This window comes from Oryx dammah, unplaced genomic scaffold (genome assembly GCF_014754425.2).
Source record: "Oryx dammah isolate SB20612 unplaced genomic scaffold, SCBI_Odam_1.1 HiC_scaffold_13, whole genome shotgun sequence".
Lineage (NCBI taxonomy): Eukaryota > Metazoa > Chordata > Mammalia > Artiodactyla > Bovidae > Oryx > Oryx dammah.
The window spans coordinates 29431176-29448794 of NW_024070197.1; the positions used below are offsets into that span (position 1 = coordinate 29431176).

Genomic DNA, 17619 nt, shown 5'->3' on the forward strand with positions numbered 1-17619 from the left:
GGCACTCCCGTTCTGGTAGTGATATCCAAAGCAGATGGTATAGGGTAAGAGCTGCCCTCTGCTTGGCCTGGGATTTATGGGGCATGCTAGATGTGATACTGACCCTTCTGTGGCCAGAACAGGCCCTTCTCCCTCAAATGCCTGCTCATACTTGGTCCTGCTGAGCCCTCAGTCCAGAGGGCCTGAACCTAATGGGCCATTTTTGCCAAGATTTTTCAATCTTCAGTGGGATTCTGCATCATCTCACCTGTCATTAGAGCCCTGACCCTATCCAGTGTAGAGGTCACAGGAAATGTCAGAACTGACTGCCAAGGCTTCAAGGGAATCTTCCATTCAGACCTGAGCTCTCCCTGTCTGCAGCTCACTTTTCCAAGACCAGGTGGAGGGAACACTATGCCCTACAGGACTTCTAAGAGAAGCGACTTCAGAGTGCTGCCTGAGCTCAGAGTGCTGCTTCAGTGTTTTCTCCTTACAACAGGTATTGCTGAGTGGGCGTAGATGTGGGACGGTGAGACATGAGAGAGGCAATGAGGCAGGGTAGTTATGGATGCCCAGCCCACTATTCAACTAATTCAAACAATTTAAACTGTTAAGAAAATTTTTGTGGTTTTATTGTATCATGAGGCATTGAAACATCTGAACAAATCAATATCTGGGCGGTGAGGCAGCTGCTTTCTCCTTCACTTCTTTGGGTTACTAGAGCAACTTGTCAGTAGATTAAAAAAAAAAAAAAAAAAAAAGACAACCTTTTGCATTACTTAAGTCTTTCCAAGGCATGCGCTGGTACAACACAAACTTCTCCTGTCAGATGCAACTAGTCTAGCGTCCAAACATCATGCACAACACCTCGGTAGCAGCAGCGCACTGCGCCCACGCCCACCGCGGCCCTGCTCGTTTGTGAATGATATTTGGAGCATCTGGAGGAGTGTGAATAGTATCGGGAAGAGGAGGGAGGAGGAAACAGCATGAGTGCCTGGCTGGGAGGAGGTCAGCCAAAGTTGTGCAGGGCAAGCCTGAACATGTCATTGGTGCAAACCCAAGCATCGTTGATGTTCTTTAATAGGAACATCTGGTGGAACCCCATGATGGGGTCTTCATCGGCCTGTGAGGAGAGAAAAAATGGTTCAGTTAAGTTGGCCAAGGAACAGGAAGAGTGTTCAGTTGGAGGAGAATGCTGACTTTGCAATCAGGTCCTTCTATCTTGGACACAAATCCTAGGAGAGCCCGGGGTACTCGTGATTGTGAACTGACATGATGTATGTAACATTGAACTTGGCACAAAGGGGACTTGAGGTGGCAGCTCATACTGCTATGTACACTTAAATTGCAGAAAAACTCAACAGTTAGCTACAGCAATATAGAAGACAACATAGCGCCTCTGAGTCCATGTTTCTGGGCAAAAGTGACCAGTCTGAAAGAGTTCTGTGGCGCTTATCATGTAACTCATGGTAGTCTAAAAACTAAACAGTCTTAGTGTCTGATTATGTTAGTTAGTCCAGCCATGAGAAGATACTACTAATGACTTTGTACATGAGAAAAGGCTCAAAACCAAGCTCACACCAATTACAACTCTACAGAGAAAAAAAAAATAATGCATCCCTATCAGGTAATCTGTTTCTTGTCATGTAATGTATAATATTTGCAACAAAAAAAGGGTGAGAGACCTTCAGCCAAACTGCAGAACACCCCGATGAGGCCTAATTGAGGTAGAAGCCTAACTAACCAGCTGTGTTTCTAACATCACTGTTTTTTCCAGGAATTATCATCAGCAAGGAGGTAAATCAGTCTTTTGGGGGTTGGACAGAAACACCAGAAAGAACTTGAAGCCAGGTGAAAAGAGGCACTGCTTACTGACCTCAGCCTGGGAAAGTGTACCCTGAGACCCCAGAAAAGACCTCCTCACTCCCAAGGCCTATCTGAGCACTCTCTGGGCAGGGTATCTTGGATTGGCAGAAGAAACTGACAGGAAAAACCAGGCCAGAAGGCAGGTCCATCCAGGTCCAGTGGAGAGGCCTAGAGGGCCACTCCTTCCCTCCACCCCTGTATTGGACTCAGGAAGCCCTGCCTAGCCTAGGGAGAAGGCATGTGGGTCTGATATTCTGGAGACCATAATGCCACATGCCCAGGAGGCTGGAACCTGGTTAAGGGGCAGCTCATCTGTCCTGCTTTGGGAAGGAGAGGCTTTTTGGAAATCTTCAGTCTGTTAGAGTATAACAAGTAGGAGTTCCTGGAAGGGCGGTGGGGTGGACGGGCAGAGGCACCAAAGGACCACAGGAAAGCTTTGAAGGTTAACAGGTCTTGAGAAGTGGAACTAGAAATGCAAAGAGAAGCGGGAGTTCCCAGAATCTGCTTTGTTAAGCAGGTGCAAGAGCCAGAAGCCAGCTTGGGGAGTGGCAGCATGGACTCCAGTTCAGGGTCAGCTGCCTGCAGAAGGCTCCCCTACAGCCTGAGGGCAGTACAAAGGCCCAGTGGCTGGGATCACAGCCCTATCCTGTTCCTATACCTCACTGTCCATTTTCCAAGAAAGCTTTATACCAGTGCTCTCCAATAGGACTTGTTGCAATAACAGAAATGTTTTAGGTTTGTGCTGTCCAATAGGCAGTCAGAAATAACTCTGAGCACCTGAAATATAACTAATGCAACTGAGGAACTACATTTTAATTTTATTTCGCTTTACTTCATGCAATTTAAAAATCGCCCTGTGTGGCGGATGGCTAGAGTGCCGAGCTCGTCTGGGCGTCCCCCAGGCGCAGGACGGGGCCCTGCGAGGCAGCGGCACCATTACCTTGAGCTGGCCCACGACCATGCTGATGATGCAGCTGTCTGGGGTGGGCTGATGGTCCTGTGCCGTGATGCTGTGCTGGATCTTCTGGAATGGAAGGCTCTGTAAGAGAAAGAACAGGTGGTGGGCTGTGGCCAGCAGTGGCGGGAAGGAGCTGACTGCAGCCCAGCCCTGGCCCTTACTTACAGACAATTTCTCCACAATGGCAGCTTTCCCCTGGAATTGCTGTCCTTCCCACGTAAGGCATGACGCATCAATCTGAAAACCAGGAAATCTGGGGTCAGAGCTTCAGAGCACAAGGAATATCGCTGAGGCCCTGAAAAGACCCCCAAGAGGGTCCTGCTTGGGGAACATGAGTCCATGTCTGTTTCCCTGTCTGTAAAGAAGGGAAATGAGGGTAACTTCCAAACTTCGGACGATTAACAACTTTAATTATACCCCAGCATCGCAGAACCCAAGCTCTGAAAAACTATGTAACAAAACACAAACTTATTAATAAGTAAGCTAATCTCCCACTTTTTATCCAAAAAGTTGTATGGCCTTTGATATGGATGAGCTCCAGGCTGGCCACATGTGACCAAGACTCAGTCAAAAACCATCCTGTTGTTTGGGCAGTCAGCACCAGTCCCAGAATAATCATCGGAAATAACTTGGAAGAAAAAAAAGAACAAACTAGGAAACATCTATGTTCAACACCATCTCTAGAGCCCAGAGTCAGTTCCACAGAGGCCCTTCCCGTGGGGTCAGGGAGAGGTGGAGGCTGACAAGGCCTCTCCTGGGACCCTCCCAACCATCAAGGTGTAACCCATAGCTTCACTGCCTCCCCGCCCCATCTTTCCTACCATAGCCTCCTGGGGCAGAGCTCAAAAGTGCCTCTGCTACTCAGCAGCTCTGACATTAGGCAAACTAGTTTTTTATCCGCCTCCCCCGCCCCAATCTGTTTCCTGATGTTTAAAGGGAAAACGTGCTGAGCTTTACGTAAAACAACATATAAAGTACTCCTTAAAGACGTTGCTAACTCTTCTCTGGGTCAGACCTGCTTTAATTGATTTCAAAAGCAATAAGAAAGAAGTGCCAAAGATCCCAGTCAGACCAGTTTGAGTTTTTAAAACCTTCTACCTGTGATAATGACAATCAATTACCTGGGCCGGACCTGGCCTTCCACTGCTAAGATCCCTTTCTTTTCTTCAAAGTGTCTGAACTGGCCCTGACTTTCTGAGGGAGCCAGAGGAGTCTGCCATCAGGCTCCCAGGCTGCACGTGATGACTCCTATCACTTCGGTCCTGGGCAGACCTGCTAGGCGTGGCTTGGGCAGGGTCAAATACAAGTGACTCTTGGTATATACGAACATCATTAACATAGCAGTAAAAAATGCCTACATAGAAGGGTTTCTCAAGAAACACCCACCTCCCATGAGCATTCAGGGGCTTTCAGCTCTTCAAAGGACACTGGACCTGGGGCCTCCAGGAGCGATCTGAGGTACACTGATGATTCTTACCAGCTGCTGCCTCCAGGGGGCACCAGGAGCCCTAGCCTCTGTCGGCTGCTCCCTGGTCTGGAGCAGAGGCACTCCCAGGGCCATGGAAGGGCGAGCCCGGAATGTGCTGCCTATGGTACCACTCATGTAGATCCACTAGATCACCTAAGAACCTCACTCATGCAGAAGATGACAGAAAGGCCCATGTGGCCCGGGGAGCTGGGCTAGGCCTTCAGCCCCATACCCCATGGAGAGTAGCTCAGATAAAAGGGCTCAGGCAATCCAGTGAGGGGTACCAGAACTTGTGAACTGGAGGCACTGGCCCCACATCTGAACTGATCCCCTGGAATCCCATTTTGGTGCTAGAGCAGAAGACTTACATAAATTGCGCCTAGTTGAGTTCTGTCATTATCAAATAACTGGTAGTAATGCTGAATGAAGCTGGATCCAATCTGCTCCCAAATTGGCTTGTCTCCCATTCTGGAGCGTCACCCGGCCTCGTTGAGACCTGTAAGTCCAGCAAGACAGGAAGAGAAGCGTTGGTACCTTGGTACCATGGAAGCAGCAGGTAGCCAGTCAGTCTCTTCACTGACCCCCACCCCTCCCAAACCTCCTTGAGCAGGCAGTGCTTTGCTGAGGTCTGTGCTCCCGGAGAACACGGAGAGGACCCAGGGAACTGATAAACAATCCCTCAATACAGACAAGTGCAGGGAGCCCAGAGGTGGACAACTCAGACCCTCCTGGTGTCAGGATCATATAGGATGGGTCCTGAGGGCGGAGCCTGGATGAAGGAAGGTCAGAGCAAGTACCACAGAGGATGAGCTTTTGAGGAGGAGCTAAGCACTCTGCCCATTTCTTTTCATTTAATCCTCTCAACAACCTGTACAGCCAGTTACTGCTATTCTTCCCACTTTGCAGGTCAGGAACTACTGATGTCTGAGTAAAGTGTCTTCGACTGCAGCACTCAGGCCCTTAACATTACCCCAGGGCCTTACTGGCAGGCAGAGGACCCAGTGAGAGTGGGGAGAAATGGTTCCTCAAGGTCCCACTTGCAACAAAGACAGCAAGTGATCCTCCCTCACTTTGTCTTAAGGGGGAAGTTTACTTCTTTGAGGCCACATGACATCATTTCATCACCGAGAAGGGTTACATCTACCAACTGGAGAGCTGGGACCATGAGTTCAGAGGATCCCAGATGACAACAGAAATGCTGGGAGGGCAAAGGAAGGTTGGGAGGAGAAAATGAGTCATGTCTCTACACCCTATCCCAGCACGGGATCCATCAGAAGGGCTGCCCCTCTCCGGTCTCCAAGCAAGAGGGGAGCCGCACCCCTCCACCCCACCCTGCTACAGATATTAGGGATCCAAGGCTGCTAGATGAAAAATCCAAGCCCCAGACAAAAGAGCTTTGGTAGGCTTTGGTAGGTTCCTCCTGGGTAGAGTGGAGCGCATCTCGCTGCAGGACCCACGACAGCAGACCTGTTTTCTACTATAGCTGTTTCTGACTGCACAGGACCCACCCACTCTCTCCTAATAACAGGACTCTGAACCTAAGTTGTCAGGAGTGGGGTCTGACCGTGGCAGACAACCACTGGCAGTAGTGGGATCTGATGCAAGTCACTGCCATCCTGAAGGCCTCAGCCCTCTTCGCTATAAGGGGGTAGAACCCTGCTGTTGCCAGTGGGGTCTTACTAAGGGAACCTAGTAAAGCTCTTGACTCAGCTTGGTTACTGCTGGCTTGCTCTGGTCCCTATGACCTCACTCTAAGCCAGAGGAACCAAAGGAAGGACAGTGGAAGTGGGTAGTAGCTTATGCCCAATTCAGCCAATCTCCCAGCCTGTGACCAACGCTCCAGCCAATGAGGGGCCAGGAAGCTGAGCCAGCTTTATTTTAGGTTCCCTAGGAGGTGGTGGCACTAAAAATAGCAGCACGGTGCTGGGATGACTAAATGTCCAGGAAAGTCTAAAAGAAGCACAGGAGAAAGCTTGGGCCCAGCCGTGCCTGCTTGGGACAAGGAGAGTCCCAGCTTGCTCTCTGCCAAGAAATAGAACAAGTGGGGAAAACATAGGATACACAGCTGCTCTCAGCTGCTCTGTCTTGGGTCACATTTTCAAGGGGTCAGACTGTGACAGCAACACATGAAAACTCGGGTCACTGGAGGCACGACAGAGCCCAGCATTGCGCATCTCTGCCCCTTCCGCCGATGACTCACCCATCGCAGCCCAACCCCACCACATCACACTCCCAAGATGCCCTACTGAGCCCCCCAAGACCTCTGGGGCAGGGGAAAGCTGGAGGAATGAACTAGGGCCATCTTGCCCTCTGTTCTCAGCAGCACTCAGAGAAGGTCTTGGAGGAATGTGCCCATCAGGAGAAACAACATGAGCACGTGCCTGGGGACACAAGAAGAGATAAGGGCAGGAAACCGGGAAGCGGGAGATGGAGGGTGAGGGGAAATAAGACCAGAAGCTATCCAAAGAAAAGTGGCGCCATGTGGTGGGACACTGAGGTGAAGGAAGTGAGGTGTTTTTTCCTTTCTCAACATTGTTTTTAATGGTGTGATAAGTTTCTAACACAAAAACGACCTGGCAGAAGCAGAGGTGGAGTAAAGAGGCTGGAGGGATAAAGGGACAGAAAAGCCCTTTGGCTGGGTAGAGGGGACAGGGCAAAGGGAGCTCTCCTGAGGGACAGGATTACTCAAAAAGGGTGGGCAGGAACCTTCAAAGCTATGTGGATTGAAGACTTTGCTTTAGAGATGTCAAGTGGTGCCTCTGAAGCCCACAGCAATCTTGTTCAAGGCTTGCCTGACCCTGATGTGTTTACTTCTGTGTAGTAATCATGTGGTCAATTTCACTGTCAGCCCACTTTACAGGTGGAAAAACCAAGGTTCAGCCTGTGGCCCCAACTTGCCCAGTACATCAGTGCTGATTCTGAGTTCTCTGGTTAAGGCCACTGCTTACATTCTGCTAATTTTGCGTCCTTGAGTTCTAAGCCACAAGACTGGCCATGTCCCTCCCCTACAAACCCCTCACCCTTGGGTTCAAAGTCAAACACCTGAAGGCCCACAGCTGGCTATCCACACCTGTCCCTAACTCCTCAGCCATTCTCTCCTGCCTCGATCCAGCACCACACCTAAACACACCGGAACTTCAGAGTTTGCTCCTGGGGTTTTTGCACAGGTGAGTCCTCCCACTGGGATGCCCGCCCTCCCCTCATGTCACCGTTCAGATGCCTCCCATCTGGGTCTTCCTTTGCAGACCCAACTACTGACCCCCAACCCCATGTGCAAGCCTGGATCGGCACACCCAGGGCCCACTCCACTGTGGCTCTGGGCTGTGAGCGTTCCCATGTGGTTCTTGCCACATCCCGTCCCACCCCCTGAATCTCCCAGCCCAGAGTCCAGCAAACTATGGGACTTCCAGTTTCTGACTGCACATCTTCCACAAAGCTTTCACCCTGTAGTTGGGAGGTGGTATTCTTGAGCCTAGAAAAACCAGCAGGGTGCAGGGGCCACCTCCCATCCCCATGGGACACAGGGGAGGGGTGGCTGGGCTGGGGGTTCCCCAGGATGGCCAGCCAGCCCCAGCCTTGCTTCTAATATATTTACTGTGGAAAGAATAGCCTGGAAAGAAACACAGTGCCAAGGCTGACGGACAGCCTCACGTGAGGCTGGGGACTGACCTTCATGACAGCTTCTCCTACAGCTCTTCCGAGAGGGCCGCTGACCACCTCCTCCTGCTTCACTCAGGCTGACTGAGGCCAGGCTCCTCGAGGAGCAGAATATGATCTCGGTGACCTCTCACCCACTGAGCATCAGCCTTCACTGACCCTTAGGTCTCTGTGGGTGCAAAGACTCTCTAAGAATGTCTCATACACTGCGGCCCGCTCCCAATCAAACCACACAGAGGCAGAGATGCCCCAGTCTTGTCAATGACTTCAAGTAGTTCATAGTCCCTGAGGCTGTCATACACATCAGGTTAAAAGCTCTGGCCCAGGAGATCTCACTGGGTAACAGAAAAAAAACCCTTCATTTTGCTCCTCAAATTCTGGGTCAGCGTTTCTAGTATTTTGAAACTTGAAACAGTAGTATCCAGCTGATGTCTCGTTTTCACTAATGCGTATTCAGTGTAGAAATGTGCTCATGGCTTTACGTGCATTTTGTTCTAACACCGTGTGAGTCAACTCCCATGTTAGAGATGAGCAAAACAAGGCCCAGCAAGGTCAGCTAAATTTGCTCAAAGTCACGAGCCTAATAAATGGTGGAACTGGATGGAACCAGGCTTAGTGGGCTCCACGACCAAGACTTCCAGTGACAACTGGTCTGGAGATAAAAACGAATGATACATAGGGCTGAAACCCTGATCGCTAACCTTGGCTTTTTCTGAAAGGGACAAGACAGGCTTGAACCAGGGCTTCTGCCCCCAAACAAAGGCACCAGGCAGACTGCCACACTAAACAACGGACATTTTCATGGGGGATGATCTCAAGCTTTTCCTAAACCTTCAAAGTCACAACCCCGCTACAGAAACGGAGGCGGACGTCTAGTGCGCACGCATTAGTTAGGTACTCTGGTCACGTGGAGGAGTTGAAGATGGCGGCGGCCCAGGCTGTGGAGGAGATGAGGACCCGCGTGGTTCTAGGGGAGTTTGGGGTTCGCAATGTTCATACCACTGACTTTCCCGGTAACTACTGCGGCTACGATGATGCCTGGGACCAGGACCGCTTTGAGAAGAATTTCCGTGTGGATGTGGTACACATGGATGAAAACTCACTGGAGTTTGACATGGTGGGAATCGACGCAGCCATTGCCAATGCATTTCGGCGCATTCTGTTAGCTGAGGTGCCGACCATGGCTGTGGAGAAGGTCCTGGTGTACAACAACACGTCCATAGTCCAGGATGAGATCCTCGCCCACCGCCTGGGCCTCATCCCCATTCATGCCGACCCCCGTCTTTTTGAATATCGGAACCAAGGAGACGAAGGCGGCAGAGATCGACACCCTGCAGTTCCGGCTGCAGGTCAGGTGCACGCGGAACCCCCATGCTGCTAAAGACTCCTCTGACCCCAATGAGCTCTATGTCAACCACAGAGGCAAAGATCATGCCAAGTTTTCACCTGTGGCAACAACCAGTTACAGGCTCCTGCCAGATATCACCCTGTTGGAGCCTGTGGAAGGGGAGGCGGCGGAAGAGCTGAGACGCTGCTTCTCACCTGGTGTTATTGAGGTGCAGGAAATCCAAGGTAAAAAGGTGGCCAGAGTTGCCAATCCCCGGCTAGATACCTTTAGCAGGGAAGTCTTCCGGAATGAGAAGCTAAAGAAGGTTGTACGGCTTGCGCGTGTTCGAGACCATTATATCTTTTCTGTTGAGTCCACGGGGTGTTGCCACCAGATGTGCTGGTGAGTGAAGCCATCAAGGTGCTGATGGGGAAGTGTCAGCGGTTCCTGGATGAACTGGATGCGGTTCAGATGGACTAAGGCCATGCCGGATGGTATGGCCGGGATCGGATATTCCTGAGGCAAGCTGAAGACTTCAGGTTCTGCCCTGCCCCCGCAGTACTGCTACTGGGAGCCCAGAGAGACTAGGGGGCCTGGGTTTTCTGGGGACAATTCCAGCTTTATTTTCAGTCAATACATTTTGTTAAACGTGCCATAAAATGTGACTTTTATGCCTTTGTAAGGCCTTGGTGTAAATAAATTCACATCCAGACAAAAAAAAAAAAAACAAAGTCACAACCCCATTCTGCCATCTCAGCGAAGCACAGATAAATGTGGGCCTAGCTGGATCTGGGGCAGGACTGGGGTCAGGAGAGTGATGAGAAAGAGGAAGAGGACATTCATTACTAACTCCACCCTTTCAAACAGAAGGATGCTCATGTTGGACAGCCTATCACTGAGGCCCACAGGGAACACCAGATGTGCGAGCTTATAGTGGGATCCTTGAACTCAGCACCAACTCAGCACTACGACCTTCACACCTACTGTCTGCTAGGCCTCAAGAGCCCTGAAGCAGAGGCTGGGAAGGACTCCGACAGGTAGAACTGACAGACAACTCTGGCTTAAACCCAGAGCAGAGGCGTGGACCAAACAGAGTGAGCGTTGTGGGCTGCAACCAGAGGGGAAGACACTGATCTGAAGAGTATTGTGTATCCTGTGCAGCAGCCTTCCCATTCTCCACTGACAAACTCTCAACCATTTATCCTGCCTTCAAGGCCCTGGGTGACCTGGCCTCCCAACTATCCAACCTCATCTCCAGCCACCCACTCCTCCCCGTCCTCTGCAGCCACTCTGGGCATTTTCCTATTTCTGGAACATCTTGAGCCTGTTCTCACTGGAGGGCTCTGCAGCTGTTGATCCTTCTACTTGGATCATCCTTCCTCCTAGATGTATCCAGATCCTCCTTCATGTGTCTAGCTCCTTGTCACATGTGTGTCCACTCAAAGGTCACCTCCTCATAGACACCTTCCCTGACCATTCAGTCTAAAGTAGCCTCCCGGTTACTCATTTCATCATCCTGCTTCATCTTCTTAGCACTTGTCACTGCATGAGATTACCATGTTTACATATTTGTTAGTGGTCCCTCTCCCTGACGGAGGCACCCCTGTCCCTGCCTGCAAGGCCCTCTTCTCTGGAGAAGTGTGTTCTGGGAAAACCCTGTTCAATTTAAGTGGCCAGGTGACCCACTTCACCTCCACCCACACCTTCTGTCCAATTTGTCAGGAAACAATCCTTTGCCTTCCACCCAGCCGTATGTCTGATCTGTGTGTTAGTGGTGCTTGGCTCCTCCCTCCCACCCCAATTCCCAAGGTTCTGATCACCTGAGGGACAACTGTGGCTGAAGAGGAGGCACAGGACCACGCCGTCAAAGGCCTGGCTGCTAGCCTGCTTCTCCTCTCCCTCATGGCAGGACCCTCCGACCCTGTCTTCATCAGTAATTATGAGGATGTTAGGGGTAATCAACTGCGGATATAAAGCAGGACTCAGCTGGCAGGTACGAGGTGAACACTGGGTCAAGAGCTGGGAAGGAGGGTAATCTCAGCCTCCTGTAGACCACCACACTGAGGAACAGTCTTGACCCGGGACTGGTAACAGCCTCATTCACCACTAATTGCCTGCAGCTGGGAGAGAAAGCAGCCAAGGTCTGCTGCCCAGGACAGAACCCTTTCCCAGAGCAGACCCCTGAGGTCTAGGTGCCCCCAGCACACTAAGGGCCTTCTCCTCTTCTATTTGGAGAGGGCTCCAGAGGTGTCAGGTTGCCTTGGTTGGCCCAGAAGCGGAATCCTGAGACCTGTATTCTAGTCCCTCTGCTCTGCCCATACTCAGTTCCTGAGTAGCCCTCTTTCCCAGGTGGTTCAGGGATCTCTGGGGCCCTGTCCTAGACAGTTCCCATCCATGAACTTACTGCTTCATGTACCATCAGTCAAACCCCTGTAAATCAAACAGTTATTACATACATGTGTTCTCTCATTCCAGCCTCTCAGCTCTGTAAAGCTGGCATGATTACTGCAACTTTGTAGATGAAACCAAGACTCTTGAGAAGTTAAGAATTCAAGACCACACAAGGCCACTGGGGCATAGCTGGCATGAAAATGTCTACAAAATTGGCCTGGACTGGAATAGTTGAGAGCCCATGTCAAGCAGCAAGAAGCATAGATGGAAAAATGAAGAATGGAGCCCAGGCCTTTTCTTCCCCTTTGAAATTGGCAAGCTCTATGCCCATCAGAAGGGAAACCCTCTAAGCGCATGCTCGGCCTGTCACAGCAGGTGTACAACCTACTAATGGGACCATCCATTGACCTGGGCCTGAACCACCTCTGCAAGTGAAACCAATCTCTATACAGATGTCCTTCCAGGGGGCTGCAGTTTCTGCCCTGAAGAGACCAGTGGCTCTGATGGACTACATGAGGCTTTAGGAGACAAACATCCCTGAATTCCCCGTTTACTGAGGCAAACTACCCTCAGTTCCCAGGTTCCTTGGACACATCTCTCTCATGAGAGGAGATTCTCCTTTGCCAGGGTAGACCGTTCTCCAGCCTGAGTGCCTAAGGAGTTGGCATATAGCAGGTACCATCAATAAATAAAAGCCCAGGGTAGTGAGAAGGATGAATCCCGGTCCTCTTGTGTCCCTCTTCCCTGGCTACCTTCCTGAGTCACAGTCAGACCTGAACAAATGATTCCTCCCAGGAAGACACATTTCAGCTGAAAGAGTGAGAATGGAGATGGTGCCACACAGACCTGATGGTATGGGAGCTGACCAGCAGCATCGGTCACCCCTGGAGCCACTGCAGGGATAACCCGCATGCTAGCGCCTCCCTCAGGAAGAGTCTTCAGAAACTCCTGCTATATGTGGTCAAAGCAAGAAATCACAAAATCTCAAAACTGGTGAAGGTGGTGTTGTTCAGTTGCTAACTGGTGTCTGACTCTTTGCAACCCCATGGACCGCAGCATGCCAGGCTCCCCTGTCCTTCACTATCTCCAGGAATGTACTCAAATTCATGTCTTTGACTCTCTGATGCTGTCTAACCATCTCATCCTCTGCCGTTCCCTTCTCCTGCTGCCCTCAATCTTTCCTAGCATCAGGGTCTTTTCCAATGAGTTGGCTCTTCACATCAGGTAGCCAAAGTACTGGAGCTTCAGCTTCAGCAGCAGTCCTTCCAATGAATATTTAGGGTTGATTTCCTTTAGGACTGACTGGTTTGATCTCCTAGTAGTCCAAAGGACTCTCAAGTCTTCTCCAATACCATGCAAACCCAACCCCCGCCACACACAAACATTCTCATGGCCCATCAGAAAAAAAAAATACGGACTTTAAAAACAGGCCCATCAGGAGGTTCAGCTCAAAGTGTCTACAAAAATCCTGCCTAACATTCAAAGTCCACCCTGTGGAGAACTTTTTGGATCCACTCCCCAATCTCCAAAAGAACTACTACTCCTTTTCACTTCTGGGGAGGGCACCTCTGTTTCACTCTGGAAAGATGTCCTGTCAGATATCATTCCAAGAGCACTGGGCACTTGAATAAGTGACCTGAAAGGGTCTCAGTCAAACAGGTAGAAGGCACCAAGCCAGGTTCAGGCAGGGAAGGAGGTTATGGGCCACAAAATGCTGGTGAGGTTCTCAGGTACTGGGAAAACACCCAACAGAAACCTCTGAGGGATGAGGAGCTGGTGACAGAAGATCTATCTAAACTCAACAGCAACAGCAATTTGGAATGGTGACGGCCAAGTTGCACAAGGGATCCCAGCCCTTCCTGGGCCCAGCTTGGATACCTTGCTCCATGGTTTCTTCAGGCACTGGAAAGGAGAGTGGGCTCACTAACAGTCTTTACTCTTTGGTGCTCTGTCACTCAGAAGCCATCTCCCCCCACCAACCTTTTGCAAAGAGTCCCTTGTGGGTCTCTTCAACTTAGACCTCAATAAATAATAGCAACATTCTGTCTCCCTGATTACTGTGACCTCCTTTCCCCAGCACCGGGACTTGGTAGGAACTCATTATTCTACCTCCAGCTTCTGTCCAGAGCCTGACATACAGAAAAGGGCCACAAGAATGGTGGCTGAGTAAAATGTATCATTGATGGGAGAAGAGAAAAAAAATAATTTCAAGCCAGATACTAATGCCTTAGTAAAGGGATTCTAGAATTTTTTGTTATAAGGTGCCTTCCAATCCTAAAATTTGAGCATTCTTTCACATAAATCATTCTTTCCATCTAAAAGAGGAGAGTTCCACATCACCAAGGGACATAGTTTTGAGCTGGTTGAGAACCCAGTCTCCTCACAGCCTGACCCTTTATTACGCAGCCATATCCTGACTGTCCCAGGCCAGGCCCCACCACCCAAGTCAGCCGTACAAGACTAGGGAGGGTGCATACTGATTGTGGACAATCTCGGTGTTCTCCTCTTATCTCTGAGCCGCAGACAGCTTGCCAAATTCCAGAAGGGTCAAGGACTTATGGGGGTCAGGATGCGTAGCAATGGCTAGATGATTGACCCCAGGCACAGAAGTTATATGGAACTTAAGGTGTGGAATGAGAGGGAGGGACCTGAATCCCTCCTTCTCCCAGGTAACCTATGAGAAAGATCAACAGCATTTTGACCTCAAAGAAAACCCTTGTGATCAAGTCACCTAGGGCTTTGGAATCTGTGAACTAATCCATAGCCATAAAGCCTAACTCACCTGACACCAGTGTCCTAGAAAGAAGCAACCCAGACAATCTCAAGAAGATCTTGAAATAACTGCTTATGGCACGGTAAAGACATCCAATCACACATAGGATCAACGTGTGTCCTGTGGGTACGCCCTTCTTGTTGCCCACCTCCACGGGCCAACCAGGCCTCTCCTGAGCCTGCTGAATGAACCTGACTAGTTCATGCTCGTAGGCTAGGACTTGAACTAGGAGAAAGTGAAAGACAAGGAGAAAGCAGGCCTGGGTGAGGGGATCTAGACAGATCCTTGCCTATCCTCCTTAACCTTGGAAAATGCAACTGCAGGAAAAATTCCAAAGCTTGACTTCAATGACCAGAAAAATACTACCTGGGGAAATAATCAAGAAAAGGAAAAAAAAAAAAAAATTCCAACGGTGGTGCATTATGGGCTTAACTCAATTCTCCTAAGAGACCTGCCTGCTGCTGAAGCCAGGTGTGCAAAGACTTGGCTGCTGCTTTAGTACCTGGGAGAACTGTGGCTCATTAGCTGCAGTGGGTCAGAAAATTCAAGGCTTGACAAACTGTCTTTTCCCCATATCTCATGGTCTTCTCAGGACTCGTCCCTTAATTTATCATCACTCAAGTCAGGAAGGGCCTTCCCAAAGCCAGCCTGAGGATCACTCTATGGCTAGCTACTCCCCTTCCTCTAGAACTCAATGGAGACCCGGTGCCTTCATTAAAGGCAATTTCCCAAGGCCCAACCAGCTTTCTGCCTATTCAGAGGTCGCTCTGAATGTTGGATGAGTGAGCAAGCAAGAGAGGAAGCCTGACTTTCTGCAGTCTCCAGCCCTAGTTCTGCCACCCAGGCTTCAGAAGGGCCTCACAGCCCAAATGTGCCTCTCCCGCAATGTCGCTTGCAGCCCAGCCTCGTTTGGCACTAGGCTCACAGACCTCAGACCTGGATCGTACCTTCCCCTCCATCAAACCCCACCTTACTGTTACCATCCTCATGGAATCATCCTCCTCTATGGAGAAGGGCAGACGACTCTGGGAGCAGCAGATGGGAGGATTAGGCTGTACTGAAGATATCTAACAATGTGTTGGAGACTCACATATTCAGCTTCACCTCCTTGGCTTCCTCCCTCCCTCCACTAACACAGCCGGCCAACCCACCCACGGCTGAGGTCTGGTCACTGATAGAAAGAAGGGCGGGGGCTGAGCCTACGAGTCCGGAGCCGCCTCGTCTCCTCAGGCCAGATTCTCCAAGGCTGCTGGGGGTTAAGTCCCACGTGGAAACCCCTCCCGCGCCAGATTCCTTGACCCTGCCCTCCACGCAGAAGAACCTACGCATGAGTTTCGGAGTGGGAGATAGGTTTCGTGCACTCTCAGCCGGCAAACTAGCAAGTGAGCGCTCACCTACATCCTAGCCGAGCTGTGGTTCAGAACCGGAGGAGGGTAGGGCTGCTGCACGCGGGCGCCCTTACCCAATGCTGACTCCGGAACGGGCTGGGTGGCGTCTACCCATACCCGAATCCTTGGCGGGCTGGCGGCAGGACGTGGGGATGGGGTCCGCCTGCTAGCCTGCCTGCAGTTTGCGGGACTCGGGCAGGCCTGGCTAGGCCAGACGGGGCGGGGCCCGGAGCGCCCCATCTTGGTGGTCCAGACCAGAGAAAAAGGCCTGGCCTCGGAGCGGTCCGGTGTGCCCGCCACCTGCACGGTACGCCCGAAATAGGTTCCTGGCTTCCTCTGTGTTCCCCCGGCCGCCGCCTCAGAGGACCGGCGGGAGGCGGAGCCGAGCGCGACACATGGCCCCGGCCCCGCGCGGCTTTGGGGCCGCCGGGGGGGGTAGGGGAGGGGCCGCCCGGGGACTTGCAGCAGAAGCTCCAGGCGACCCGGAGCACAGCTCCTGCGGCCCAGCCCCCACCCCGGCGCGCTAGCCCCGACACTCACCCGAGGGGCTGGCACGATGGCGGCAGCAGCGGCGGCAACCCAGCGCGGTCTGCGACCGACTGTCCCTTCCCCCCTGCCTTCCCTTACCACCCCGCTGCACTCTGGGAAACGCAGTCCTCCTCGGGCTCTCTTCTGGTATAGGTGCGCTAGGAGAAAACTACCATTCCCGACGTCCTATGCGCCGAGGCCCAGACACGGCCCGCAGCGCGGGAGGTGAGGCTAAGTTAGGGAGGGAGGCCGCCGGGGCGAGCCCCTGAGAATTGTGGTCTAGCGGAAGCCTCTGGAACACCCGAGCTTGGCGCCAGGCTGGGGTCAGGCCTCGGTTGTCGCCAAGTCCCAGCTGGTCCGACCCCGCCCAGCTTTCGCGGCCTTTCGGTGTTGGCCCCGCCTCCGTGGGAGCTTGGCCTGTTCTCAATCTGGCCTAGCCACCCCTCCCTGGGCCCCTGAGCTGTTTCCGCTCGCAAGCCCCCCTCCTCTTTGGTGCTGTGGCCGCCCCTGCGGCTCTTCCGAGTGGAGCTCCAAGGCTTCCCTGGGCGGAATCCACAGCTTCTGTTGTCCCAACATTCTTGCGCCCTGCCTGGTGCAAGTTGGACCCAAAGCTGGTTTCAAGCAAGCGAGGCTTTCCTGGGCTGGAAACAAGATTACTCTTAGATTTCTGCAGTTAGGGTGTACAAAGCATTCTCACAAGTTTTTTGTTGTTGTTGGTTTTTGCATCAGGCAGGGCAGCTAAGAATCTTTTTATTAATAAAAAAAGATAAACAACTGGCGTGCCCAAACCTTCCCCGTGATTTAAGTGATTAAGTTGTCCACAATCTCCCTCCCGCCCATTACCCTTTTCTTTCAACACCCATTTTCGTTGTCGTTTCCTGGGTAACACAAACATTTTAAGTAAGGTGTGTATCGGTCAGGCCTGCTGAGGAAATGCTCTGCAGCTAAGCGGGGGGACCACAGGTTAAGTTTATAGAGACAAGGTTTCTCCTAGTCAGAGATTTCTCAGTACTCCTGTTCGTCCAGAAATTTTATACCTTCACAGATCTTCACCATCAGCCCCACCCCTACACCTGGGGATGGCTGGTAAGACCAGACCAGGCTTCTGTTCATTAAATCTCAGATGTGTATTATTTTGCCTGGCTAGATTCTTCTCTCTTTACTCAGTCAGGGAGACTGCATTGCCCTGCTTGTGGTGTATCTAGGGCCTCCCTTGCGCTGAGCTGTCCGCCTCCCTTCTAGAAGATAAAACACCCCAGAGATTGTGTGCTCATCACATCCAGA

General features: G+C 51.5%; 1 protein-coding gene and 1 pseudogene across 3 annotated transcripts; one reads left to right on the forward strand and one right to left on the reverse strand.

The window, feature by feature from the left end:
* Positions 1-580: 580 nt before the first annotated feature.
* NUTF2 (nuclear transport factor 2) lies at positions 581-16510 on the reverse strand. 3 transcript variants are annotated; one of them, XM_040253353.1, is made up of 6 exons: positions 16348-16436; positions 7941-8097; positions 4640-4767; positions 2969-3040; positions 2786-2884; positions 581-1102 (listed from the first exon to the last, which is right to left on the reverse strand). In XM_040253353.1, exons 3-6 carry the CDS (start codon positions 4736-4738, stop codon positions 989-991), a joined length of 384 nt encoding a protein of 127 aa, XP_040109287.1. In that variant the 5' UTR covers positions 4739-4767; positions 7941-8097; positions 16348-16436; the 3' UTR covers positions 581-988. The 3 variants fall into 3 exon arrangements, with proteins under 3 accessions (XP_040109287.1, XP_040109286.1, XP_040109288.1); XM_040253352.1 differs by lacking the exon at positions 7941-8097 and having other exon boundaries at positions 16348-16510; XM_040253354.1 differs by lacking the exons at positions 7941-8097; positions 16348-16436 and adding an exon at positions 15814-16186.
* Positions 8788-9982, forward strand: LOC120872741 (annotated as a pseudogene).
* Positions 16511-17619: the final 1109 nt, after the last annotated feature.

What these genes read in the sequence shown, in the direction of transcription:
- NUTF2 (XM_040253352.1), bottom strand. Translation starts at nt 4,738, where the DNA reads ATGGGAGACAAGCCAATTTGGGAGCAGATTGGATCCAGCTTCATTCAG. An exon ending in CTCAACTAGGCGCAATTTAT is followed by an intron (nt 3,041 to 4,639) that starts GTAAGTCTTCTG and finishes CCTGGTTTTCAG; the next exon opens with ATTGATGCGTCATGCCTTAC. An exon ending in TGGTCGTGGGCCAGCTCAAG is followed by an intron (nt 1,103 to 2,785) that starts GTAATGGTGCCG and finishes CTCTCCTCACAG; the next exon opens with GCCGATGAAGACCCCATCAT.